The sequence below is a fragment of the Vipera berus genome (assembly GCF_964194415.1).
Source record: "Vipera berus genome assembly, chromosome: Z".
In the NCBI taxonomy this organism is placed as follows: Eukaryota; Metazoa; Chordata; class Lepidosauria; order Squamata; family Viperidae; genus Vipera; species Vipera berus.
The window spans coordinates 45097163-45123574 of NC_138205.1; the positions used below are offsets into that span (position 1 = coordinate 45097163).

The following is a 26412-nucleotide window of genomic DNA, read 5'->3' on the forward strand; positions in this document are numbered from 1 at the left end:
TTTGATGTTGGTGTGCTGTGCCTTTTTTTCTCCACACATAGTGTTGTGTGTTTTTCCCAAACAACTCAATTTTGGTTTCATCTGTCCACAGTATATTTGCCAGTAGTGCTGTGGAACATCCAGGTGCTCTTTTGCGAACTTCAAACGTGGACAGACTTACATGACGTTTAGAGCGCATTTTATGGCCAATTCATGCAAAAAACCACATAATCCCAAAGGGTTCACATACTTTTTCTTGCAACTGTATACAACAATGTTTAACAGCAAGTTTGGGAACTTGGGTTTGTAGCTGATCTCAAAATTTTTGATTTGGTGTTTTTGAAAAAATCCTATTTACAGTGCTAAAATTTGATGACATCAGTGTGGGCCATAAGTTAGGAAATTCTTCATCCAATCATTATAAATACTTAGACAAGCCACAGATCTCTCCCTGTCAGGCTTTTCATCTTTAGTATTGATGTGAATTTGAGACACTAAGAATTTCATAAACTCTTAGTGCAGGGGCCCCCAATCTTCCTAGGGGCCATGAAGGATGTTAGAGTGGTTCATGCTCTGCATTTCTCTCATTTATTTCTAAAATGCTGTACTTCCTCTTCACAGCACTCACCAAATCTTCTGTAAGGTTACTCTCTTGGGATTAAAATCAAATGTATGACTTGCCCCAGTATTGTGGATACAAACTTCTATAGCACATACAGAGCAAATCAGAACTTTGCATACATACAGTGTGAATGATGTAAAATATGAAAGGAAAACGAATTGCCAGTTTAGTTGTGCACATCATATATTTTTGGCTACCAAAGATGTCTTTTCAGAATTGGGCTGCATCTGCTAAATATAGGCATAATAGTTTGTGTATCACATTAAGTCATGATGTGGCTTGTTTAATTTCAGTTGTAAACTCTAGTGTTTATGAACCATGGAGTATATCTTAGCGTTTGTACTTGGCCTTTGTAGCTTAATCAATAAATATGGCTAAAATAACTATGACTTTGCAGTGGAGTCTATGTCTTTGCTGACCTGGAGAATTTCTGTTTAGCTCCACCACCACCTCCACCCATGATACGAAATGGTGGAAGAGATGCACCTCCACCTCCACCCTACAGAATACATGGGTCTTCAGATCCCATGAACCGTGGGAAACCACCCCCTCCTCCTACCAGAACACCAGTTGGACCACCCCCTCCTCCCCCACCAATGAGAAATGGACATCGGGACTCTATCTCTACAGTTAGGTCTTATTTGGGTGAGTAAAGAGAGCCTGTTGTTCTGATAGGTTTCTTTGACATTTAAGATGAATAGGAAAGTATTCAAGATTCTAGACTACCCAGAAAGGAATGGCTGTTACTAATCTTCTTTGTTCAATTCTGAAGACTATAAAAATATTTAGATTAGCCAGAATAATTTTTATTTTTTATTTTTATTTATTTAAATATGTTTTATTAATTTTTAACATTATACCTTAATATTTGGTAAATACCGTATATACTTGAGTATAAGCCGACTCGAGTATAAGCCGAGACCCCCAATTTCACCCCCAAAAACTGGGAAAAGTTGTTGACTCGAGTATAAGCCGATCCGCCGTTCTGCATGCCTCGGAGGCTGGATCCGCGCTCTGCAAGCCTCTGGGATCCTGGGAGGCCTAATGCAAGCACCAGCCCGCCTGCCTCAGGTCTCCCCCACCCCCAGATACTGGGCTTCAGCACAGCTGGCTGTCTTGCCAAAGAGAAACATCTGGGAAGGAAAACCCTGTCTTACCTCTTTCCCAATTCTGCCTCTGCCCTTCCTCCTACCAAGGTGTTCTGGGACTAGTTCCCTAGCCTTTTGGAGCTTTTGGTGTTCGCCCATCAGCTGTCTACGGGGAGGCAACAAAGCTGCCTCTCTAGGCTTTGAGAAAAGGCCCCTTGCACAAAAGGCAGCTTCAGGACGAGCTTCCAAAAACCCTTTCCTTCCTTAACGCCCTCCCCACCTTCCCCCAGAAAGCCATATTTCTTTTTTTTTATTGAAAATTTTTATTGAAGTTACAATATTATCCCCTCCCCAACCCACCCCAGAACCCCTCCCCCTCCCCCATATTTCTTCAATAACAAAAACATAAAAAGCTGGTTGGGATGTACTCGCTGATTTCCCCCCCCCCTTTTTTTAGATGCTAAAACTAAACTCTCCCTCTGCCTTCCAACCAATATCCCTTTTTAAAATCTTACCTTGGCTCCAGATGGAAGAGTAGAGGAACTAAGCTAGTAAGGAGAGAATTTTTTTCTGCAACTTTTTACTCCTGAAGTAGTAGTAGTAGTAATAGTAGTAGTAGGAATAATAATAATAAATCCCTAAAAGTTGTGCCAGAAAATGGAGGACGCTGGGTCTTTGCAAGTTTTAGCTGTCTGTCAGACTGCCTGAAAAGGGCGGCCTTCAGGCAGCCAGGCGGACAGCTAAAGCTTGCAAAGACCCAGCGTCCTCCATTTTCTGGCATAACCTTCGGAGATTACTTTAAAAAAAAAAAAAAACCTTCAGAGGAAAAACAGCTGCAGAAACATTTTGTCTCCTTGCTGGCTTGGTTCATCTACTCTTCAGCCAGGAGGGAGTCCAAGGCCTAGAGAAGGAGAGCTTTGCAGCATCCCTATGGACAGCTGATGGGCAGACAGCTGAAAGAAGCAGGCAGGCAGGGCGCGGAGGAACGGAGACCTGCAGGTCTCGGACGGCGGTGGCTTGGGAGAGGTGCGCGCGATCCCGGAAGCACCAAAGCCTCGGCCGCGCACAAGTCCTCGGTAAGTTTTTTTGTTGACTGGAGTATAAGCCGAAGTGGAATTTTTCAGCCCAAAAAGTGGGCTGAAAAATTCGGCTTATACTCAAGTATATACGGTATGTTGTCTGGGTTAGTGTTTAAAAAACAATAACAATTTCTCTAATTCTATAGTCCATATAATAGCTTTATTCAATTTCCTCTTCTTCCAATAACATTCTCTTTTGCCAACTTAGATTAATACAGTTCTTATTTAAATAAATGACAATTAAATATAAACATTTTTCTCATGTTTCTGCAAATAATAACATCAGTATGAATCATCTTTTTATTGATCATCTTAATTGCCTCGTCATAAATCCTGTTTACATTCTTATTTAAATTTGTTTACCTCACAATATTCAAAACATTCTTAAAACATCCCCGTGGGCTCGACACACAGGAAAGGGGGGAATGCCGGAATGCCGCTTCCCTACCAGCCATTCCCGTGGGTCTGACACACACACGCACGCACGAGGGGGAGAAACAACGCTGGACTGCCGCCACCTCTACCAGCTCTGCAAGGCTCTGCCACTCCCTTCTCTCAGCAGCCTGGCCCGAATGAAGGGACAGTTGTTTTTTTTTGTTCACTGGAGTATAAGCCGAAGTGGATTTTTTCAGCCCAAAAACTCAAGTATATACGGTATTTTGTAACCTTAAAGTGTAGTTTGACTTTTCCATGTCCAGAGTTTCTTGTATTTTTTCCCCATCTGGGTTAAGTCATACTTCTTTGTATTGTTAAATTCCATCTTAAAATCTCTTTCCTCTGTCTCATATTCAGTTGTCTATTTTTTTCTGCTCATACTCTACTTTTATTTTCTGAAAAATTTTATGTTGTAACATTAAATTGGAGATGTGTTCATTTATGTTTTTAAGGTTATGTTTAATTTCCTCGTGGTTTGGGATTATTGTTGCTTGGATTAGTTGCAACATAGCATAGATCTCCTTCTGGAAAGTATTTGTTTTTTCTTGCAGATCTTTCTGCAGATCTCTGGTTTCTGCATGATAGCCAAGAGTCAGGGTTTTCCTTTCTCTGCAGACAGCTTTAGAGTCACAGATGAGTTAGTATTTGTAATCTAGAAAGGTCAATTCTTTTTTTTTAGAGTTTATAATTCTCACTTTGTAGAAAGCCCAAGATGTTTTCTTTTTTCTTAGTCACAGCTGTTCTCTGTTATTAAGACATTGAAGATCACCAGAATCAAATTTATCTTTTCCTGGGCTTTGCCACTCCTTGTAATAGAGCAGCTGTTGTATATTTTCATCTACCACTAGATGTCAGCACCAGTTCTTTCAGTTCTTTTCAGTAATAGACAATTATTTACTTCTATTTTCATGATATAAAAGGAAAATCTTAACAGATTCCACCAATTTCAAACTTATCCAAATTAAGTCTTAAATTCTTTTTATTTCAATATATTTCTGTTCCTTCTGAAATGTTTAATTCACCACATCCATCTGCAGGAGGTTAAGGCAAAGATCCCCCTTCTTCTCACTTTCGGACGCTTTTTGCTTCTTGGGGTTTTTCTTTCCTTTTTTCCAGGAAATCAATTTTCAAGTAGAAGAGAGAAAATCACCGCTTACCCAGTTCCAAACATGTTGTTTACAGTCAGCTTGAAGTGGTACTTTTGCTTTGGTTGCTGGTAGCTTGGGCTAGATTTGGAAGTTAAGCTAGCTTCTTTTCCAGCCTGTTTTTGGAGGGCTTTTCCCAAACCAATTGGATCAACCACTGTCTCTCCACAATCAGCGGGACTTCCCCCTTTCTATGTTGTCTCTGTCTATGGGGCAACTTCAGGCCCATTTAGGGTCCCCTGGCAGGCAGAAATCAGCCATAGGGTGCAGAGCCCCGTGATCCATTGCCTCCTGTGCTACTGTGCAAAACCAGAAGACGAGATATTTTTTTCTTTTTGAGGATGTAGTGGTAAAATCAAACTCTTCTGCTCAATGTTAAGAGCCAGCTATAAAATGTAACATTTTTGCCTTAAATACTGGTATCAAATTATATACATTGGATGCTTGAAATTAATCTGTTAGTCTAGTGAACCTACCAAATTTAATTACAGTAGAATAGAAAAGTTGATCATATTGTATCTACAAGAAAAAAGCAGTTTTAGAAAGTTGAGAATCCGTAATCTAATACTCTGTGGGATACATATAGAACTAGTTATTTTATGTTTTATGTTGCTTTTGATATTCTGATCAAAAGTTATCTGGATAAGCAAAGAATATGATATGTATTTTATGTAAGTTGCATTTCCAAATGGCAGTAGTTTCTTTTCTTTAGGTGCCAGATGACATCTTGCTGAATTGTGCCACAAATGTTCTATCTATGAGGTCTCATGATTTTAGTTGGCCATTTTCATCTTGCACAGGAATCTTACAAAGCCTTAATGATAACAGGAGCAGGACGGGTGTGACTTTCAGACTTATCTACCAAAATCCACCATTTTGTTTTTTCAATCTCTACAGATGACTTTGAATCCAAATACTCTTTTCATCCAGTTGAAGATTTCCCAGCTCCAGAAGAGTTCAAATATTTCCAGAGAATTTATCCCAGCAAAATTAACAGAGGTAAGTACTAAACTGTGATTTAGTACACTACAACATTGCATCACAATTTGCAAACTGGCAGGCTTAATAAGGGATTTGAGAGCAATCCATAGGGTAAAAATGCTGCCACAAACAGTATGAGTCATACTGTGTTTATCATTAATTTACTTCTACAGGTAGTTCACTTATTCAGTGGCTATTTGAAGTTACGTTGGCATTGAATGAGGGGGTACTTATAACAGATTCTCATACTTCTGGCTGTCACAGCATCCCACTGTCAAACGTTCACCATTTTTGACCTTCACTGCTGGCTTTTCAGCAAAATCATGGGAAAATGTCAAGAGGACACAAATGGTGATCATGTGATCACAGGACACTGTGATCAAGTGGGATTTGCCTGACAGTGCTAACTAGGAACTGCTGGAATAGCCATCACAAGTTGGCACAGTCTCGTGACATTACCCCTTATGACCATGTTGCTTAGTGATGTAATTCCCAGTCCCAAATACTGTTGGTGTTTCTTGATTGTTCCAAATTATGCCAATTGTGCAGCCTTATATATGCTATGCCCATAGTTCTAAAATTGCTATGGAATCATAGTAAACTCATAAGAATGCAATGGAATGTTTTAAAATTTTGAGAAAATATATATAAAAATTTCATGGTCTTTTTGTTTTGGGGTCATAGTTCCTGTAGGAGGATGCACCTTAATATATAATACTCATATTAACAAATGCTCTTATCTTTTCAGCTACTCGTGGGGCCCCTCCTCTGCCTCCTGTCCTTAGGTGAAAAACAGCAAATGAGCATTTTTGCTTAGCACCAAAACTTGTTCTTAAATTCTCTCCCCACCTCCAAAAAGCATTCCTCAGAAATCTGCATGAAAAATACATTCCTGCTTTTTTAATTGCAAGAACCTGGATGAACTTATCATTACTCAACTTTCTCTATGCATTTCACTCTCTGACATAAAAAGGCATCTGTTGGCATAGCCAGGTGAGAATACTCCTGCAGATCAATGCTAATTTCCTCCCTTTCTGCTATCTTTGTCACAAGGGGGGGAAACCCTCAGTTCATAAACACTACAGTTCAAGAACAAGGGAAGAGTGAATGTTTTTCAGGAAAGAAAACCAATCAGAACAACAAAACTATGAGCCAAATTGAAGTGGTTATTTATAGATGCTTGCTTATCTTAAGGAAATGGCCACAAATTGTATGGATTAGGGAACATTAATTCTTTTTTAAAGAGCTGTGCTATGAAAAGAATTGAAATGGCTCCTTCATTTCTCATTGCAGGCACCACAAATTCAGTTATTAAACTTTGTAACTTAAAGCAGGAGAAAGATGAACTAAATGGCATGTCTTAAAGACAGTTTAAAAAATTGATAAAGCTGCATAAGAATAGCAGTATCTGTAGAAGTGCTCAAAAAAGGGGGCGAGTACAGCAGTTACTATGCTATGTTTTGGCAGAGTTGTTCTGCAGATCTGGAACCTTAATCTTTGATTGTCAGTTTCTCCAAAAGATAGCTGGCATCTTAAATGAAGCTTCTCAAAATGGGATTGTGTTTCTACAGAATAAAAGATACCGTGGTAGAGATGAAGAGATTGTAAAGTCTAATAGCTATCACTGATACCTGCGTTGTATTTAAAAAAAGGCATGCCTGTTATTGAGGAACTAGCAGCCCCTGAAAGTGAAAAGAATGATGTCCTGATAAATACTGGGTATGAAGAACTAGTTTATAGCAAACTAGTGGATAAATGTTGCAATACAGTGCTGGCCATAGATAATACACTGAAGATGCTACACCAGTGTAGAACAAAATATATATTATATTCCAACTTGTTAGAATTCCTGATGCTTGAATGTCCTGTGTCTTCAGAAGATCCATCTTGCTCTCATTAACAGAAATGCCCAGCTTCATTGTCTTATCCTATGAATATCTTTCAGACATAATCAGTCTTGAGAATGTAACCATCTATTGCTGAGGGATGGCAAAACACCTGAGAAGTATTCTGTTTTTTTGCTGAGAAGTGGATGGGCGCTGGCTACTATCAATTCCAGAGCGTCACTGACTGTCTGAAGGTCCCATTGGCATACATTCCAGTCTAGTAATGGGGAACATACCTTTAATGGCAAATTTCCAGTTAAAATATTAAATGACATACCATTTTGTTCTAGCTCAAAGCTGATCTTTAGTGGTTAGTACCTACTTCAATGAAATAACTTTGGAAGTGATAGAAACTGGTGAAATTCCTTCATATTTTATTTTTGCTGGTTGTAAACCAGGGGTCTTCAAACTTGGCCCTTTTATGACTTGTGGACTTCAACTCCCAGAATTCCTCAGCCAGCACGCCTTGCTGAGGAATTTTGGGAGTTGAAGTCCACAAGTCATAAAAGGGTCAAGTTTGAAGACCCCTGTTGTAAACAATTGACAAAGTTTTCTGTGGTTCTTGCACAGACATTTTATGAGGTGAAGGGTTGTCAGTTATGTTTGTGACTTTTAGGATGCTTGTTAGGTCCTTTGCAAGAATGCCACTAATTCCAGCTAGGCCTCTTGGTGGTGTCATAGGAATTTTGATAGTGCTGGCCTTGTCTCTGAGATCAAAAGAGGTATTTATATTTGGCCTTTTCCCAGTATCAGAAAAAGGCCAAGGATGGATTGCACATCTGCTTCTCAACACAGTAGTTTACACTGCTGAAGACTTCCGTATTGGGATGCATCTCCCTCTCCCTCTCTCTCTCTTCATATAAATTTGTTAGAAAGCAGATTCCAGCAGTAGAAATGCCCAATTCTGGATTAGACACCACTAAGCAGACTCTGAAGCAGAAGCAAATTTTTCATCTCATTTTATCTCATGTTCTGCAGTTGGTTGTAACATCAAGCCTAGATTGCTGGTTGGTGTTTTGCCTTATACAGTGATTTTGTTAATGTGATTGGTACCAGATTTGTTATAATTATTATGTGTATTTACTCTTAAAATGTGGCATTGGGAAATTTGTGTTATAATGATAAATATTGATCTATTTTGTATGTTGTAAAAAGTTTGTAAGCTTGCTAGCCCTACATTACAAAAATTCCTTTACCACCTTTTTTTTAAATGATGGAAATTTGTCTGCTTTTAAGTTAATGACTAGGCAGTCCCTCATGTTGAGGGACTAATGCTTGGTCAGAGGAATTTCTTTTTTTCTTCTGGAAGAAAATTAAATCTTATCCAGCATAACTTGCTGGGAAGAGAAGTTAAATGCACTGTGCATTTTGGGGAGGGGTATTAATTTTTTTTATTATGTTCTGTATGATGTTGGCTTCCAGTGAGTATATCCTATGGGAAGCATTGTGAAGGGGGTTCTTAAGCTTGAAGTGGCAAATGGAAACTGAATACAAGAGTCATAGAGTCAAACTTGCACGTTCTGGTCCAAAGTGCTGCTTTATTTCTTCTTGCTGCCTCTTGCCCACATCCCACCCTGGGCCAAGTTATCTGGTGGTTTAATTATGTGAGTGGGCAAGATGTATTTGCTTTTCCTTGCTAAAGCAAGAGTTTTGTACATGGTGAATTTAGCATACATTTTCATACACATTCTGAAAACATTCAGAGAAACCATACATTTGCAACTAGCATTACCAAGATAAAAATCTTAATTCTCTTATAAATCACTTTTACCAGTCTAGTGCCCCCATTTGTGTTGGCTGCAACATCCAATAATTCTAACCAAGATAATTATGTTGCTTAAAACTGATGGCAAGTATAGTCTTATCATCTGTGAGGTCCATCTTAGGGGAGACTGCCTTAGGTTGATTTTGAACTTACACAGTCTTAGTTGCTCAGAAAATCTATTTGTATCTGGAAAACTAAATTTGTAGCCTCTCACGGAGTCTTCATCCCGGTCTTCTTTCCTTCTTGCTATTGTTTTAATGCAATTTAAAGTAGAATATTAGGAAATGTTTTACACTCTTTTCCTACAGTACCTCTAATTTTAAGGATGGTATAGGTTAAAGTATGAATTTTTGTTCTTCAAAGTGTATCTGACCTTTTCTTAAGGTATGAAATGATCGAAATATTAGTTCAATAATATCTAGTTTCTTTAGCTGACCCAAGAATTTTTAAAAGTTTTATCTGTCTGATTTCTTGAGGCAACTCTACAGTCTTATATTGTTTATCAACAAATATGCACACACAAAGAAGATTCAAAAATCTCTACATTTACAAGAGGTACACAGTGATGCTGTGAAGGCTAATCACAGTCTACTATTACAAAATGAGAGGAACCATTGCAAAGAACTGTGTGTCATGCTATCCTGTAACTGTAAGTTTCAGATGTTGTGAACATGAATTTTAAGAATTGAGGTTTTCTCTTATTTTTGATGGTTTAGGAGAGGGCCTTTGTAGCTTTTTAACTCTCCCCATAATTAGGAGATTTTATGCAGCCCTTCTCCACGTTGAAATATATCAAATCTCCCATTGCAACGGTGCAAGTATGCCAAGGAAAAGGCTTTTATAATGGGTATAATGTTTATGCTATTTAACAGCAAATGCTTCAAGCTTCATTCATGGTGCCTTATCCTTAAATGGCTCCCAATGGAGTTTTGTATCTGTGTGCATGCATAGAAATTTGGATCTTGCAAGCTTCATGCACACACTGTCCTCTCTCACTGTCTATGCTCAGTAGTTTCATTTCTATTTGCTGCAGAAACACTGCTGAGAATAGTTCCTGTAGTTTCAAGAACCAGAATTTGAGTCGGTTGCACTGTTGCTTTTGTTTCAGATCTGATCTTTTCCTTTCACAGAAAATGTCCTTTGGAGTTTGCAAGTGTTTCAAGTAAATTTCTTTAGGTTGTTGGCAATGAAAGAATTCTTGAGTCCATTGCAAGAACAAATGTGGACTTGTTTTAAAGAAATTTTTTTAATGGGACTTGCATGTAATATTCTTTCTTTTATTGTCCTGATTAAATAATTGTGAGAACTCTCTTGATGTGACATTAGGAGGAGTTTGATTTTTAAATCATTTTGATAATTTTCACATTAAACAGTCAAATATTTCATGTTCACCTGAATTCCACAGATGATAAGCATACTGTAGATCAGTGTTTCTCAAGCTTGGCAAAGATATGTGGACTTCAACTCAGAGAAGACCGCTGGCAGACTGGGAATTGAAATCCACACATCTTCAAATTGCCAAAATTGAGAAACACTGCTGCAAATCATTTTCCTACATTTTTAAAAAATAGAAACAGTCCTTTTTTGAAATTGCTCTCTCCTAGTGGGATCTTTCAAGAACCATTGCTTCTCAGTTTTTTGTTTCCACTTGCAGGGCACAATAATTACTGTATCAATCAACAGAAGACATGGCTCTATACAGCTTACTCTCATTGCTCCTTTGGGCAAATGCAAAGTGCTCCCACTACAGTATAATTCTATAGCTCTGAATCAGGAAGATCATTCCCTCTCCCTCGTCAATCTGTACCATTAATCAACCAACCATCTTAATTTCAACATGCAGATCAATCATGTTCCCTACAGTTGAGATGAGAATAGCCTGTGAAAATACCATATATTGAAAGGCTGATTTTGGGGGATGAGAAAAGAACACTACTTTTATTCCCTAGTAGCTATGTTTGATAATGCTGCCTCTTTTAATATTTCACTACTTCATAAGACACTGTATCTGACCACAGGAAGTGGTGCTGTCTCTTATTAAAATTGTAGCTGCATTGACTGATGCAGAAGTGAGTCTGTGTCCATGATCTAATAAATTAATCAAATACAAATATTGTTTCTGCAATTTGTTCTCTGTTTAAGCACATGTCACTAATATCTAGCATTGAATATGTCGGATTTTTATTTATATCCCATTATATTGACCCAGTGTTATTTGAGATTTCACAAATCAGTCCACAAGAAATTCACACAACCTGCTTTTGGAGACTTGAGGAAACAAAGAAGAGCAAACTAATAATTCTTTGCATTGAGCAATTTGTAATATAACCTAGAGTACAATTTTTGCTATGATTTATTTTATTTTCATGTATTTTTCTGACTGAATTGTCAAATGCAGGTAGGCCATAGTAGTCCCCTTTTCCCCCTGTCCCTTTTTTTGAAGAAAGTTTGCTGTACGAAAGGAAGTGATAACTTCCTTTATTGTATAGATCAGCGGCTCCCAACCTTTTCTGTACCCTGCACCTCTAAAATGCTTCTGATATATTCTCGCACCCCTTACAAAAGTTTGAAATAAGAGCAACGAATTATGCATATAACTAATTTTGAAAACCCAAGTTTTCCCACCCCCTGGAATATTGTCTCACACCCCTGGTTGGGAACCCCTGGTATAGAGAGACCTCAATTAACTACTGCCTCATTTAGTGACCATTCTAACTTGTAATGGTGCTGAAAAGGTAGATTTACAACAGGTCCTCAAGCTTACAGCTATCACAGCATCCCATGGTCAGCTGATTGCCATTTGTAACATTTCCAGTCAGCTTCTGCCCAGCAAAATCAATTGGGAAGCCAGCAGGAAGTTGAAAGTTGTGGACATGGGATACTATGCTTAATGATTGCAGGTGATTTATTTAACAATTACAGTGAAACTGACATTCATAGGTGTGATTGATTCACTTAACAATAGTGCTGCTTAATGATGAGATTATTGGTCTCAGTTAATGATTGTTACATGAGGACTGCCTATACAATGAATTTCCCAATGAAACCCATATTTTAAAATTATTTTCTGAAGTGTTATGACGCATCTGGAAGAGGACTTGTATCTTTTAAAAATCCTATTTGTTTCCTGTCAAATGACAGGTATCGTGATTAAAACATTTAGCACTTGCTACTCTAAAATTTGAATCTGATCTAATCTGAAAATAGATTTACATAGCCTAAGGAACTCATATGTATCAAATTAGGCAATTGGTGAAAATAGCAGTATATGCTGTTACATTTGAAAGATTATGTGGTACTAAAGGCTGAAATGTATAGATATACTAGGCAAGAACTATATAGGCTGTAAAAAGTGTCACCAATTTAGTTAATCCCAGATGCTTTGGACTACAGCTGTCATAAAAAATAAATTAGCCAGTTTGCTCACATATTGTACGGGAATTGTAGTTCTTCTAAACGTCTGAACAGCATTGTCTCTGCTCTGCTACAACTTCCATTTTTATTTTCAAGTGGAAACACTCGATAGTTTTCGCAGCCTTCCAGACCTTTGTACTGTAATTTACAGAATTCACAACCCGCAAAAATTCAGCTCCCGTGGCTTGTTATGAGCATTCTCCTTCCCCTCTAGAAAAAAATTGCGCTGAGCGCGCTCTTTTTAGCTGCTTCCCTTTCATTTTGCAGCAAGGTTCGATGGGAAATGTAGTTCTGTTTGTTAAGCATGGCAAGTTTTGCATTCAGTAAAAGGCTACTCGCTTCTGCTATCTTATCCGGGAAGGAAGATCCTCCTGGATAACTGGTGTAGTGCTGTACTGCACTATTTTTTTTTAAATGTGAAAAAAGTTGTGTGGGGGGGAAGATAAGTTGAGCGGCAGGAAGGGGAGAATGGCGTAGAAGGGGCAGGGCCAATGGAAATATGCGTTCGGCGCGAAGAGTGGCGATTGGTTGGCAAGGAGCAGCACCGCTCGGAATAACCAATTGGCAGGACCGAACGGCTAGAGCGCGCGAGGAGAAATTCTGCCAGTGAATCGGACTGAGGGTGAGCGAGCGAACGACGAGTGTGATCCGGTGTCCTAACTCGACAAGCTCCCAAGGATTCGGTTTATGGTGGGTGCTGGATCCCGGGGCAGTCAGGAAAGGGATGTATAGAGATTGAGGAGGGGAACTTTTTATATGCGGTAAGGAATCAGCTGTCCAGCGCAAGATTTAAAACCTGAATATGCTGCCAGCGAGCACGCGCCCGATATATTGGACGGTAGTTCCCGTTTCATAGCATTTTTTAAAAAAATACTGGGTTTGGGGATAATTCTGTCAGAAAAGTTAGAAGTCGTGGTAGAATGGAGAGGGTATAAGATGGAGAAGGCCGCGCTAAGGAAACACGCGCCATTGAAGCCGATACCTTTCTCGGTAAACGCCTGGCATGTCTCCGCTTCCTTTCCGTCTAAGTGGCAGTGATTTGAGGAGGGCGATCCAAAATAAATATATATATATCGTGGGGTAAGAAGAGGCTGGTTGCCCGTTCCCACATGCAACGTCTTCCGTGAAAAAGTTAGTCCGCCTTACTTAGCTAGATGGCCTCAGGGCATGTTGTTGCAACATCCGAGGCAAAGACCACGTTGGCTATAGATAAAAAGGGGGCAGGGGTTGTGATCCGGAGAACACGAATTTTAGAACTGCCCAACAGCCAAAGCTTTCTAGATTTACAATAAAACACTAAAATAATAAAAACATGAACAATAAAATTTAAAATATAGGCTCTTTGAGCTCTCGGGCCCTGGCTGAGGAGAAATTTTTAATTGGGGTTTTAATTGTGTACAGGGTCAATTTAATATTTTTTAATTTGGTTTTAACTTTTGTATGTTGGATTTTTTAATTCCCTGTAAACCGCCCTGAGTCCTCAGGGAAAGGGCGGTATATAAATGTAACTAAATAAATAAATAAATAAAATAATACAGACCATATAGCTGCAAGAGGGACCAAAATTAATTAGCTTGAGAAAATAAAAAGGCCTTTCTTCTGGTGCAAAAAATAATATCTGTGGATGTCAATTGAACTACTCTTGGAAGGAAATTCCATAAATGGATTGCTACCAAAGATAAAGGCCTATCTCATTTCCTTTGGGAAAAGACTTCATTTAATGATTTTAATGTCTGGGTAAAAATATATATTGGAGAATTGAGAGTTTTAGTAGTTTATTTTGAAAGTCCAAGTGTTAGCATCTAGAACTATTCTGAAACCAAACTGCTGCTTCAATGCTTTAAAGCTCAGAATTAAAATGGGAGAACTTTTTCTTGCTATTTTTCATTTAACTCATGCTGTCTACTAGCAGATACATTTATATGAAACCATATCTGGAAGTATTTCAACACTAGAGCTTGAACAAGCAATGGGGCATGTTATGCATCTTTGTGATGTTTGATAGATTTAATAAGTTGGCATCAATCAAAATTTAAAGCTAGGATGAGTGCATGTTTTCTGATAATGTTTAGGATTTTATCATTACAAAGGAAGTGAAGGATAAGCAAACAAGGGATGAAGAAACAAACTTTGGGTGCAAAATAATTGTAATTAAACTTGAGAATCAAGATACTCTCGGAAGAGTGGGACAAAAATAAAGATTCCCCAAAACTCATGCAAAATCCCTGGTGATTCCTTCGATGTATCAATGTACTTTTACTGGTAACAGCATGGAAATGGTTGGCCACTGTCTTCTAGGATTGTTTTTTAATGTATCAGTTTACTCTTGAGGTTTCATTCTGGTCTCTCTTTCAAGTAGCCAGGTTTGACACTTGTCTGAATTAAGACAAGTTTGGTTAATACTGTCACTTAACTGAGCAATACAATGGAATACTTAACAGGGAATACTGTTAAGAAATTGGTATGGAAGTCCTGTACATTAATCCTGACTGGGAAGATCTTGGCTGTCCCTGTTGGGGAGGGGGGAAATATTCTATACTTTAATCCATTTTGATTTTGCTGATGTAGGAAAAAAAAATATCAACAGGAGATGGTCTAGGTAACTTATAGACTATTTGTAGAATATTAGAGATTTGTAGACAACACTTTGTTTACTTTGAATACTTATCTTTTTTTCTATGTTTGCTTCTAGTATGTTCATCATGCCCAATACCAGGTCACAGTCTCAGAGCCAGAAGATTATAGATTTTCCAAAGCGAAAATCAGTTAGGACACTTCAGAAATCATTGGAGAAAAAGAAGGATTTCCATCTAGATTCAGCAACATTGCCAGTCTCTTTGTCATATTCCCCAAAACAGGTCTTGCCTCTCAGTCCCCGCAAACGCCTAGGTAAGTTGTCTTTCCTTATACCTCCCAAATATCCTAGCATAATGTTGAATCATTATCTTAAAGATCACTTTCTTTAAAATTAAAGTAATAGAAAGGGTTGACAAACTACAGGTAGTCCTCGACTTACAACCATTCATTTAGTGACCGTTTAAAGTTACAATGGCACTGAAAAAGTGACTTATGACTGTTGCAGCATGTCATGTGATTTACATTTGGATGCGTGACACCTGGTTCATATTTATGATGGTTGCAGTGTCCCGGCGTTATTTTATGTTTATTTTAATCCCATTTATATCCCGCCCTTCTCCGAAGACTCAGGGCGGCTTACACTCTAAGCACAAATCAATTTTCCTTAGCAATAGCCTTCATTCTATGTATATGACTGCTTATTAGGGCTTTCGGCCCCCCGAGCGGCATTATTACAAAGTCAGCTTATTGCCCCCAACAATTATGTGATCCCCTTTTGCAACCTTCTGACAAGCAAAGTCAATGGGAAGCCAGATTCACTTAATAACTCTGCTGTTAATTTAACAACTGCAGTGATTCACTTAACAAATGTGACAAGAAAAGTAGTAAAATGGGGCAAAGCTCACTTAACAAATTTTTTACTTAGCAACATAAATTTTGGGCTCAATTGCGGTCGTAAGTTGAGGACTACATGTAATTGCTTATAAATGGAAAATTTCTAAAATATATGAACCCAAAATATTCAGAGTTGACTATTAAAAATACTATGATTTTGCCAAGTTGAATGGTGAGATTAGACAAATTATGCGCTGAATTAAACTTGCCTATTCGATTCTTTGGCATTCTAATTCTATAAAGGCACAGGCTATGACACAGTTATTTTTGTGGGGAATAATAGGTCTCATACTGTGCATAGATTTAAGCACATATGAAATAAAAATGCTAAATATTATCTTCTGATTAATGTTTACAACTATTAAGTTTTGTTAGATTTATGTTCCATTTTTCCTCCTGGAACTTAAGACTATATGCATAGTTCCCACCTCCATTTTCCTCCTACAATAATAAGCCTGTTAGGTAGGCTAGACAGAGAGGAGCATACTGGCCCAAAGACACTCAGTCAATTTTTGTATTTGAGTATGAAGTTGAAACTGTATCTCCCATATCCTAGTCCTGTATTCTAATGTTTATAACGGAATGGCTTGCTCTGCTAGCTAACTCTTCGTTACTCAACTAAAAATTAGAAAACTAATTTATGCAAAATGAATTAACAAATCTCTTGGACAATACTGGAGAAAATTAGTTCTAATGACATTTCTGTGAATAGACTTATTTACAAAGAATTCAATTTCAACTTTTAAAAATTGCAAATCCAAGTGTTTTAAAAACTTTACTATTGCAAGAGATTACCAACTAATGAATTAATAAGAGCGAATCATTAAAAAGTCCACAACAAAAGTTTTCCTTGAAACTCCACCCATTACCTCTGAGATAGTATTTTTAAAAATTGACTTGAGTGTCTCAAAATGAGACTTTGAATAAAAGGACAACATTTTAAAGAAGTCACTTTGTGTAGAGGTCTGAATTTCACCTGTTAATTTCTACGCTAGATATCTCTCTGTTTCCTCTAGGTGATGACAATCTCTGCAATGTTGCCCACTTGTTACCTTGTACCCCAACGAAGCAGAATAAAAAAGAAAACAGCTTTCCAGCAACTTCTCCCAGAGTCCGGACTTCACTCTTCAGTGAACATTCGGTCTCCAGGACTCCCACCAAGTGCAGCAGTTTGGTTCAATCTCCAGTACAAAGGAGCCAAGAAACACCTACTACTATGCAGTGTTACTCTCTTAAAAAACAGCGAGTACGAACTCAGCTGTTTAAGCCAGAAGGTATGTAACAACGATGGGCAGCTAGGACCTGTTGTTTCAATTTGTCTTTTCCAGTAACTTCAGTATCAAAAAAATTCCTTCAGCTCTATATTATTTTATTTCTTTATTTAGTCATTCCATTTATATAGCTGCCTATCTCAAAAAGGCGACTGGAAGTGGCTGAAAACAATATAAAAGCAGCAAAAAAAAAACTAACAAAAATGGGCAATCAACCACTATGATAAAAGCAAAAGACAACAAGCGTCAGTGGAAATGTTTTACAAAAAGTAAATACAATACTAATATTAGCGTATTATTTCTGTTATTGTATAGAATGGGAAGGCAAAGCATGACTCTATCACAAAGTAAATGAAATTCTAAGGTGATTTTATTTAGGAGCTAATATAATACTGTGAAAAAGATTTGAATTTGTGTTAAAAACAATAGTTGAATGAATTTATTTGAACCTTCCAATTTGTAGTTCAGATGTGATTGCTAGAAGACTTGAAATTAAGTCTGCTACCCTTAGTCACCAATAATGTGTTCCTAAGGGACATTCCATTAACATCTGCCAAAGCATTGGGTGCTTCCAAAATGATGTTTCTAAATTTTGTTTGAATTGTTAAGTATTCTTTTCCTTGGCTGGCTGCAAAATAATTTCTTTTTGACCTGTAACCAATCCATCATCTTCCTTTTCCTTTGCCAATATTTTTCTGACTCCTGTGTGGACCTGAGCATTCTCAGAAAAAGAAAAAAAGGGGGATGAAAGTCCTGCTTTCCAGCTATCTCACCAAAAATAAGAAATAAAGGGAACTACTGTGAAAATAGTAACAAATAGAATACTTTTCCAAGTTGAAATAGGTAGACTACTTTGAAAGGTTGAAAACAACAGGAGAATAAAGAATAAAAGGAAGATTTTTTTTAATGGGTGGCTTGAAGGAAACTGAGAAGCCAGCAAATTAAAACTAGGAAAATGAATGAGGAGCAACTGTAGGAGGGGAAAAGGATATGCATATGGCGGACAAATTATGTATGAGCATGGACTGGTGAGTGTGAAAGTGAGAAGAAATGAGTTATTAGAATGGTAGAAGTTGTTTTGAGTGGATTGAATTTTAGAGCTTCATATTGGTATTGATATTGGTTTTATATATGGAAGAAAACAATTTACTATTAACCTTCCTATTTATGAAAAGTATCCCTATTTGAAAAATGGAAAATTCTGTTTGGAAAAGGACATTTTGATAAGGTAAAGAAGATTTAATGTATAAATGTGTTATTCTCTTAACACATTTTCCCAAAAAATACATTATGATGTAATAATAGCATGTGATATTTTTTCCCCCCACGTCATTATGGTAGCTATTATATTTTGGTGTTTATGAAGAGTTCCTCAGAATCATAATGTATCCCACAAGGCCTAAATTCCCTTCACCAAAAGTTAGAATGAATTTGCTGGACGTGCAACCAATTTCTCTTCTCCATTGATCATATTTATTTATAGAATCATGTCACCGATTTTACAGCTGCAGGCAGTGTTAGAAAGTCAAGATAATATACTGATAATATGAAACAGATAAAATGCAATATTTATTTTGCTTAATCTGATAATAGTGTGTAATTGAACAATATTTCATCATTAGCAAGAACTCAGTTAAAAGTATATACAACTAATTTAGTAGCAAAACTTTACCTATTGTAATTTCTTTTTCTAGAAATCAGAATGCTGTCATCTACTGTGTCAAGACACGTTTTTGTTTTATGGTAGCTGTTTATTTTAATGCAGGCACCTGTTATCAACAAGCAAAGAGTCTTCTCCATACAGCTGTTCCAGAACAATTGCTTGGGAGGGAAAAAGAAACAGGTGTCCTGCAACGATTCCTCTTGGAACATGTCTGCTGGAAGAAGCCTGGAAGCCTTTATATATCTGGAGCTCCTGGCACTGGAAAAACTGCTTGCCTCAACAGAGCCTTGCTTGATTTGAAGGTAACTGCTGGATTTGACCATGTGTATTAAATGTTCTTGAGGTCTTTCTTTGAAAGAGAATGCTTGGACAATTATTGCCTCCTCTGTTGCTGGTGATGTTATTGTGATAGTCATTTGGGGCCTGGGGAAACTTGATGGGATGGGTGGCAGAGATGGGGGGAGGGGAGTTGCTGCAACATTCCTGCAGTTGGTTGTAACTACCTTTTGTGGGGATTTTTATAATTTTGAATGGTCACTAAGTCAAGGTTTACCTGTATGCTGTGAATTCTGAGTCCTAATTGACACAAAACATGATTGAATGCAGTGTTTGTATTTGCGTAAATAAAAAAATAGCAATTTATACTTATTTATCCCAAAGGTAAGAGCAGCCTCTACTTTTCTGGCCTTTCAATATAGTGGTTAAGACCTGGCTTTGCCAATTGACATGAGGACTGAAGAATGATATGAGACCCTGGGGTGGCTGGTAATGTGAGGATGTGCTGTCTTGTTTAATTTGTAATATCTTATTTTAATTTTGTTCTTAACTCAGTTTTAACTCTGCTGTATTTGTGCTTTTACGCCTCTTTTTATGTTTTATTCTAAACTACCTAGTCACTTAGGTGTGCTACTCGATGGATGTGATAGATAGATAATAGAGAAAAAGAGAGAGAGAGATTGGTCTTTGGTCAACAGATCAGATTAATAGTAGTGTGATTACAAGTAGTCCTTGACTTACAACCACTCTTGTAACAGTTCGAAATTACAACGGCACTGAAAAAAGTAATTTACGACTATTTTTCATGACCATTGCAGCATCCCCAAGGTCACATGATCAAAATCCAGACATTTGGCAATTGGCATGACAGCTGCAGTGTCCTGGGGTCATGTGATCACCTTTTGTGCCCTTCTGACAAGCAAAATCAATGAGAAAGCCAGATTCACTTAACAATCGTGTTACTAACTTAACTTCAGTGATTCATTTAACTATGGCAAGAAAAGTCGTAAAGTAGAGCAAAGTTCACTTAAAAACTCTTGCTTAGCATCGGAAATTTTGGGCTCAATTGTGGCCATAAGTCAAAGACTAACTATAGGACTGCAACATGCATTCCATTCAAATTGGAGGATTGATGGCGACAGTTAATACCCCCTTCATGAATATAATCTTAGAATGAACATCTTGTTCTTTGCTGTTGTAACAATAAGGAAAATGACCTCAACATCAATTTATACTTGCCTTGAAGGTGTTTTACTGTTAATAATAGGGAAACAATTATTTGTTCTTTGCCTCCCCATCTAATGTCTAGGAGCTGAAAAAAAGGCTCCCTGGACTTTACCAGCCATGCAAAGAGCAAAAATCATGTGTAACTTGTTAGCTTTGGTAGTGTAGTTGTATAGAAGCATAGGGCTGGAAGGGACCTTAGAGATCTTCCAGTTCACCCACCTCCTAAGACAAGAGTCCTTATGCCACGCTGAACAAATGGTTTTCCAGTCTTTTCTTGAAAAATTCCAGCGATGGAGCACCCACAACTCTAGGAGGCAAGCTGTTGAATTGATTAATATTCTAAAATAATAAATTATATTCTACAGTAAATTGTATTCTAAATTCATTTTCTATTATATTTAATTATATATAGAATATAGAATATCTTAATATTTTAAATTCATTTTTTTTGTTTGCGGCTCTCAGATAAATTCTATTGATTTGATCATGAGCAGTAGGAATAAAATACACGTATTGCCTATTTAATGTAATTGGGTATTTTTATGGCTTGTCGTATCTTCCTTTCTCAGAGGAAGGCTTTGTGAACAGGAGGCTTTTCCTAAAATATTTAGGATGTTGCAGTTTAAATAAAGAGAACAGTTGTGTGGTCTCTTTCTTTCTCAGCTTAGAATGAAAGTTCATACACAAGAATATTTGTATATCCTGCACATTGGGTTGTTGTCCCCACTAGTAAGGGAGCTGTTGCTTTTGTTTTATGGCAGCCTATCTTCATGGTTCTTCTTGGAGCTCCTAGTGTTCAGAGTACCTTGCAGGTTGCTTTTGGACTCTCTTATAGAGTCTAGGTAGTGATCGAACTTTCACACCTTTGTTACAGACAGAACTCACTGGGATTCAGATCACAGTCTTAAATTGCATGGCCTTAAAGAGCTCCCAAGCTGTCTTCCCAGCAATTGCTGAACAGTTGGGCCTGGCTGGAGCTGCCAAAGCAGCCAAAGGTGATGTCATCAGAAAGCTGGAGAAACGGTTGACATCAGAAAGTGCATCGATGGCGTGAGTAGAACATTTTTTATGGGAGAAGGTTTTTTTTTAATTTAGTTACCCATTGGAAATAGGGATGGGATTAGTCATGAATTTATGCTGTGTATGGAAAAACAGCATATTTGGTTGTTTTGGGACTCTATATGAGAGCATCACAGAATCCCTGTTTGCTTCACAGAAAAATGTAGCTTGCCAAATTCCAGTGAGCAAATGGCATTTTCTCACCAGAGATGGAGATGGAGTAGTCTGGCTAATAATAATTTGAATGAAATGTTCTGGAGTTAGAGCAATCTTTATAGGAGAATTATATACCTTTCCTATTTTCTTCTCCCTATAATTCCTCCCTGGTATTTAAGTATGTTCAAGATTTAATAAACTGAACTAATTGGATTTCCGCCCCCGCCTCAGATTAAGCCATTTTACAGCATTATTACTGTAGTAATAACAATTGTATCCAGGGAAAGCATTGTAGAAATAAATGGTGAACAGTAGGATCTCTAATAATGGATTTTTATTATTATAATTATACTGACGTAGGTTAATTGGTACTTGGGAGAGTTGTTCAATTCACAGAGTCTAGGTATTTTGACCAGATGTTTTGAAGGTGTGCTATGAATTTATTTTCAGGACTATATCTAAGCCTCAAATCATTCAGGGCTTGCCCTTAGTTAGCATTAAATGAATGGATGCAGCACTTGATAAATTGAAACTTTTATTTTTGCTTTTGTTTTAAATATATATATTGCTCTTTTAGTTAATTTTGAAAAACATACTGACCCAGATTTTTTAAAACCAGCTTTTAAAACAGTCTTGGAGAGACTGTTGGAGAAATAATTGTTTCCTATATAATACAATCTTCAATTTATGAGTTTGAGAGAATAACTTCTCTGGAAATGAATTTATTAAAATGCTGGAGATGGCATAAAATAAAGGGATCAATTAAAATTGCTATGAACTAAGAAACAAGCAAAAAAAGCACACAATTAAATTTAGATTATACAATTAAATAGCTAGAATTATATAGCATTGAAAATCTAAGAACTGCCTTTACCATAATTCTGAAAGGGGTAACAGAAAATAAAATATTACCTTTTTTAGGAGAGACTTCCACAATATGGGTCATATTGCTAAAGAGGTCTTTTTCATATAACCTATAACCATATATTTTTAGATGCAGGATAGAAATAAGATGCCTTTTTTAACCAGATTGTTGGTTTGTCTAGCCCAACATGAGAGAGGTTTCTTCCATGCCTTTCAAAAAATGTGATGAACCTGAATGTTTCTAAATGCAGTCGCTATTCTTTAAACCAATTTTTTCCTCTACTTTACCCAGAGATGTCAAGGAGTGATATAAAAGCTTTTTGTTGCATCTTTTCCCCCCCCCCCCACCCCCAATGAATAACGAAAATAACAATCAGGTATATATGGAAGGAGGCAGTCCTTCAAGTATCTTGTCCTTTCATAGGGCAAAACTTCCATCTTGCATTTTACTCATAAAAACTTGAAGTCAGTGAATTTGCTCCAATAGTAGGTTGTTTGAGCTTTTTATACTATAAAAAACATACTCCCGAAAGCAATCTTAACTGCAATATTATATGCCAGTTACAGTTTTGAATACTTATGAAGGTCACAGTGTTAAGTGATGTAAATAAGAGGTAATTAAAACACAAATCACAGTTGAAAGCACAGATGGTGCAACAATTGAAAATGGGGCTGGGCAGAGGCATTCCTGACCATTGCTAACAGTCTGACCTTTCAGGATCAGTGCCAATTGCAAGAACACCACTATCTAATTGTTTTCCAAGTACTTCAGGCTTATTGGAAAATCAAAGAGTAGAGTTCTGTTCCCAGAGGAGGATATCTGGGATTAGACATGGCAGCTCTCCAGCTCCACACCCACATATCAGTCAGGAGAACTGCCAGCACCAATAACTAGAAAATTCTCCAGAGCATTCACAAATTCTTCCAAAGCCATTGATCTCCAAAGACAGACTGAATTAATGGTTCACCAAACCAGTGCGGAGGTTTTATGTTTCAATAAATGTAAGCACTATTAATAATGTTCATGTAAAATCGTTTTCACCACAGACTGTTAAGCAGGCTGAAACTAAACATTGAATCAAGTCTTGACTCTGAAAACACACTGTGTTGTATATGAACTAATTCAGACAAATTTTTGCTTGAAAACAATGAACTCTTGAATTATTTCAGATGGTATTACCTTGGTTTGAATTTTCCCAAAACAAGGAAATTAGAGTGATGACTTTTGAAGCAGCCTGTAACAATTCAGGCAAGAAGCTGGTGGATCAGAAAGTTCCCAATATTTAAACCTGCTGGCCAGATAGCATTCAATAAAAGAATGGGTTTATGATAATCCAGTGCAACTCCATCTTTCTTTCCATTGAATCTTGTATTTTGTTATCCTTGAAAGCCTAGTGAATGTAATTAGTCAAGCCAATTTCCTTTGCCCTTATATAACTATAGTTTATTCAAATGACTTCAGTTTCTTTATCCAGAATACAATCTCAGAGTATAACGTATTTTAATTGATATTAAGCAGCTACATTTTATGATCTAGTGCAGGGGTGTCAAACTGCCGGCTCATGGGCTGGATGCGTCACAAGGAAACCGTGCCCACCCCATTGCTGACAATGGGGAAAAGTTCTGATACATTGCGTGATGTCATATGATGTTGCGAGTTTGACATGTCTGGTCTAGTGCAGGGCTTTTCAACCATTTTGCTGATTGTATCACTTTTAGGACATGACAGTATTTGAGTACCACCAGTGCTTAGCAAGGTATCAAAAACTTGAGACTAAAAAAAAGGTGGGGGTGATTTTGGGTTTTACTGATTAGATTCATTTGTTGTTATAGAAATGGCTAGTTTATAATATTATGGAAAAGTAAAAAAATTGAGGTTTGATGTTAACGCTTCCTTCTACTGCAACAGACGAACTCTGTTCTTTTTCCCTTCTCCCCCTCACTTTCCCCCCCCCTTTTTTTCTCCCCACTGTGTTCTACTATTTGCTTTTATATTTTTGTATTTTATTCTATAATCTAATAAACTATTACAAACTGTAGGGGAAAAAAGTGAAAAAAGTACCAGTTTTAATTTTTTCAGTGGCTGTTCCTTTGCTGAATCACTTTCCCTTTGCACTGACAAATGTACGATGAATTTATCCATGTTTATTAATATGCACCACTATCAGCTAGCTCAGGGGTCTTCAAACTTGGCACTTTTAAGACTTGTGGCTGGATGAGGAGTTCTGGGAGTTGAAGTCCACAGGTCTTACCGTTTCTAAGTTTGTAGATTCCTAAGCGAGCTGGTTGGCTCTTCTGAGCATTTCCACAGTGTAGTAAGAATGCACCCCACTACCACCACCATCCCTTCCTTGTACCCTTAAAGACACAGGAATCAAGTGCAAAGCAAGAAAATTAAAAAACACAATCTGGGTGTTTTTTTTCCTCTTTAAGCTGCTTCAGGGTGTCACAATGTTGCAATTCCAGACAGAAAGGCTCCTACACTAGCTTTAAATGAAGCCAGTTTCCCTTCAAAGAAAGCTTTCTAAAAGCCACAGACAGACTCAATTAAAGGGGGTAAAACTAAATGCATTTGTTTAAAGGGATCAAACCTTCCCTGTTGTCTTTACTCCTTCCCCCACCCAAACCATGTTCTTTTATAGCCTTTCTCTCCCCCTTCCCTTCTTTTCCTTCTGTTCACCTCCAGCTCCTAGCTGCTTCTGGCAGCGCCAGTCAGCTGGAGCCCTGCTGGCTCTTGGGGCTTCTGCTGAGCCCAGACAGTCCTGCAGCTGCCTCTCCCTCAGGCTTGGCTCGCTTAGGCTGATTCCCCTCCCCTCCTACACTTGGCTAGCAATCGCGTACCACCTGCCATGTGGCAAAGTACCACAAGTGGTACGCATACCACCGGTTGAAAAGCCCTGATCTAGTGGATTTTCCTAAGATATTTATGAATCCATGGGCTTATATACTAAACTATGTGTTTTTTTAAACAAAAAAAAACATTTTATTCAATCTTCTGGAAGTTGGGAACCTTGCAAGTACTTCAGTCCACTCATTGTCTAAAGGTACTACCTGTAGTTAAAGGATATTTTGTTAAAATTTTTGAATGTTTTATTCTTTGTTTATTGTTATATTTGCATATTCTTTTCTCTGGGAAGGTAGTACTCAGTCTTGATGTTTTTCATCCTTACAGTTTGGTTGTATTAGATGAGATGGATCAGTTGGATAGCAAGGGACAAGATGTTCTCTATACAATATTTGAGTGGCCTTCCCTTCCCAACTCTCGGCTCGTTCTTATTGGTGAGTATCAGAGATGTTAAAGCTTTAGCTTGATAGTTTAAGAAGAAGAGTGTTACACTCTCTCTCTATATATATATATGTATTATTATTTATTATTATTATTATTATTATTATTATTATTATTATTATTATTATTATTATTATTATTATTATTATTATTATTATTTATTGGATTTATATACCGCCCCTCTCCGAAGGGACTCGGGGTGGTGTACAGGGCAATTAAAACACTATAAATAACACATAAGGTATAAAAATTAAAACAGAATTAAATCAAAGCCCTAAACAATACACAGTTTAAAATTAAAAAAATTTAAAACTAAAACCCCAATCCCTCAGTCCAGGCCGGCAAGTTCAAATAGCCAGGTCTTCAGGTCGCGGTGAAACGAGCGAAGGTCGGGAGCCATCCGAAGCTCAACCAGAAGCTGATTCCAGAGGGCAGGCGCACCCACAGAGAATGCTCTCCCCCTGGGGGCTGCCAGTTGACATTCTCTGACCGACGGCACCCTGAGGAGGCCCTCTCTGTGGGAGCGCACAGGACGATGGGAAGTTAATGCCGGCGAAAGGTGCTCCCGTAAATAACCTGGACCCATGCCATTTAGGGCTTTATAGGTCATCACCAGCACCTTGAATCTCACCCGGAAGACAACTGGAAGCCAATGCAGCTCGCAGAGCAGAGGTGTAACATGGGAGTATCGGGAGACCCCCATCACAACTCGTGCGGCCGCATTCTGCACCAGCTGGAGCCTCCA

General features: G+C 37.8%; 2 protein-coding genes across 6 annotated transcripts in view; both read left to right on the forward strand.

The window, feature by feature from the left end:
• Window positions 1-10290, forward strand: part of WIPF2 (WAS/WASL interacting protein family member 2) — a 44523-nt gene extending 34233 nt beyond the window's left edge. For 4 of the 5 annotated variants that reach the window (XR_014028459.1, XR_014028460.1, XR_014028461.1 and 1 more), the window contains exons 6-9: window positions 1040-1246; window positions 5246-5347; window positions 6078-6322; window positions 7275-10290. Coding sequence is in view for 1 of the 5 variants with exons in the window: in XM_081343632.1 (XP_081199758.1) it covers window positions 1040-1246; window positions 5246-5347; window positions 6078-6118 (350 nt within the window). In the remaining 4 variants the exon portion in view is untranslated. Of the gene's footprint in view, window positions 1-1039; window positions 1247-5245; window positions 5348-6077 lie in introns of all 5 variants that reach the window. The other variant, XM_081343632.1, reaches the window with a different exon arrangement.
• The window catches only part of CDC6 (cell division cycle 6), a 35504-nt gene continuing 16443 nt past the window's right edge, over window positions 7352-26412 (forward strand). The window contains exons 1-6 of the mRNA XM_081343631.1: window positions 7352-7409; window positions 15087-15283; window positions 16882-17139; window positions 18902-19101; window positions 21177-21352; window positions 25554-25660. Coding sequence (XP_081199757.1) covers window positions 15088-15283; window positions 16882-17139; window positions 18902-19101; window positions 21177-21352; window positions 25554-25660 — 937 coding nt within the window. The 5' untranslated portion in view covers window positions 7352-7409; window position 15087. The remainder of the gene's footprint in view (window positions 7410-15086; window positions 15284-16881; window positions 17140-18901; window positions 19102-21176; window positions 21353-25553; window positions 25661-26412) is intronic.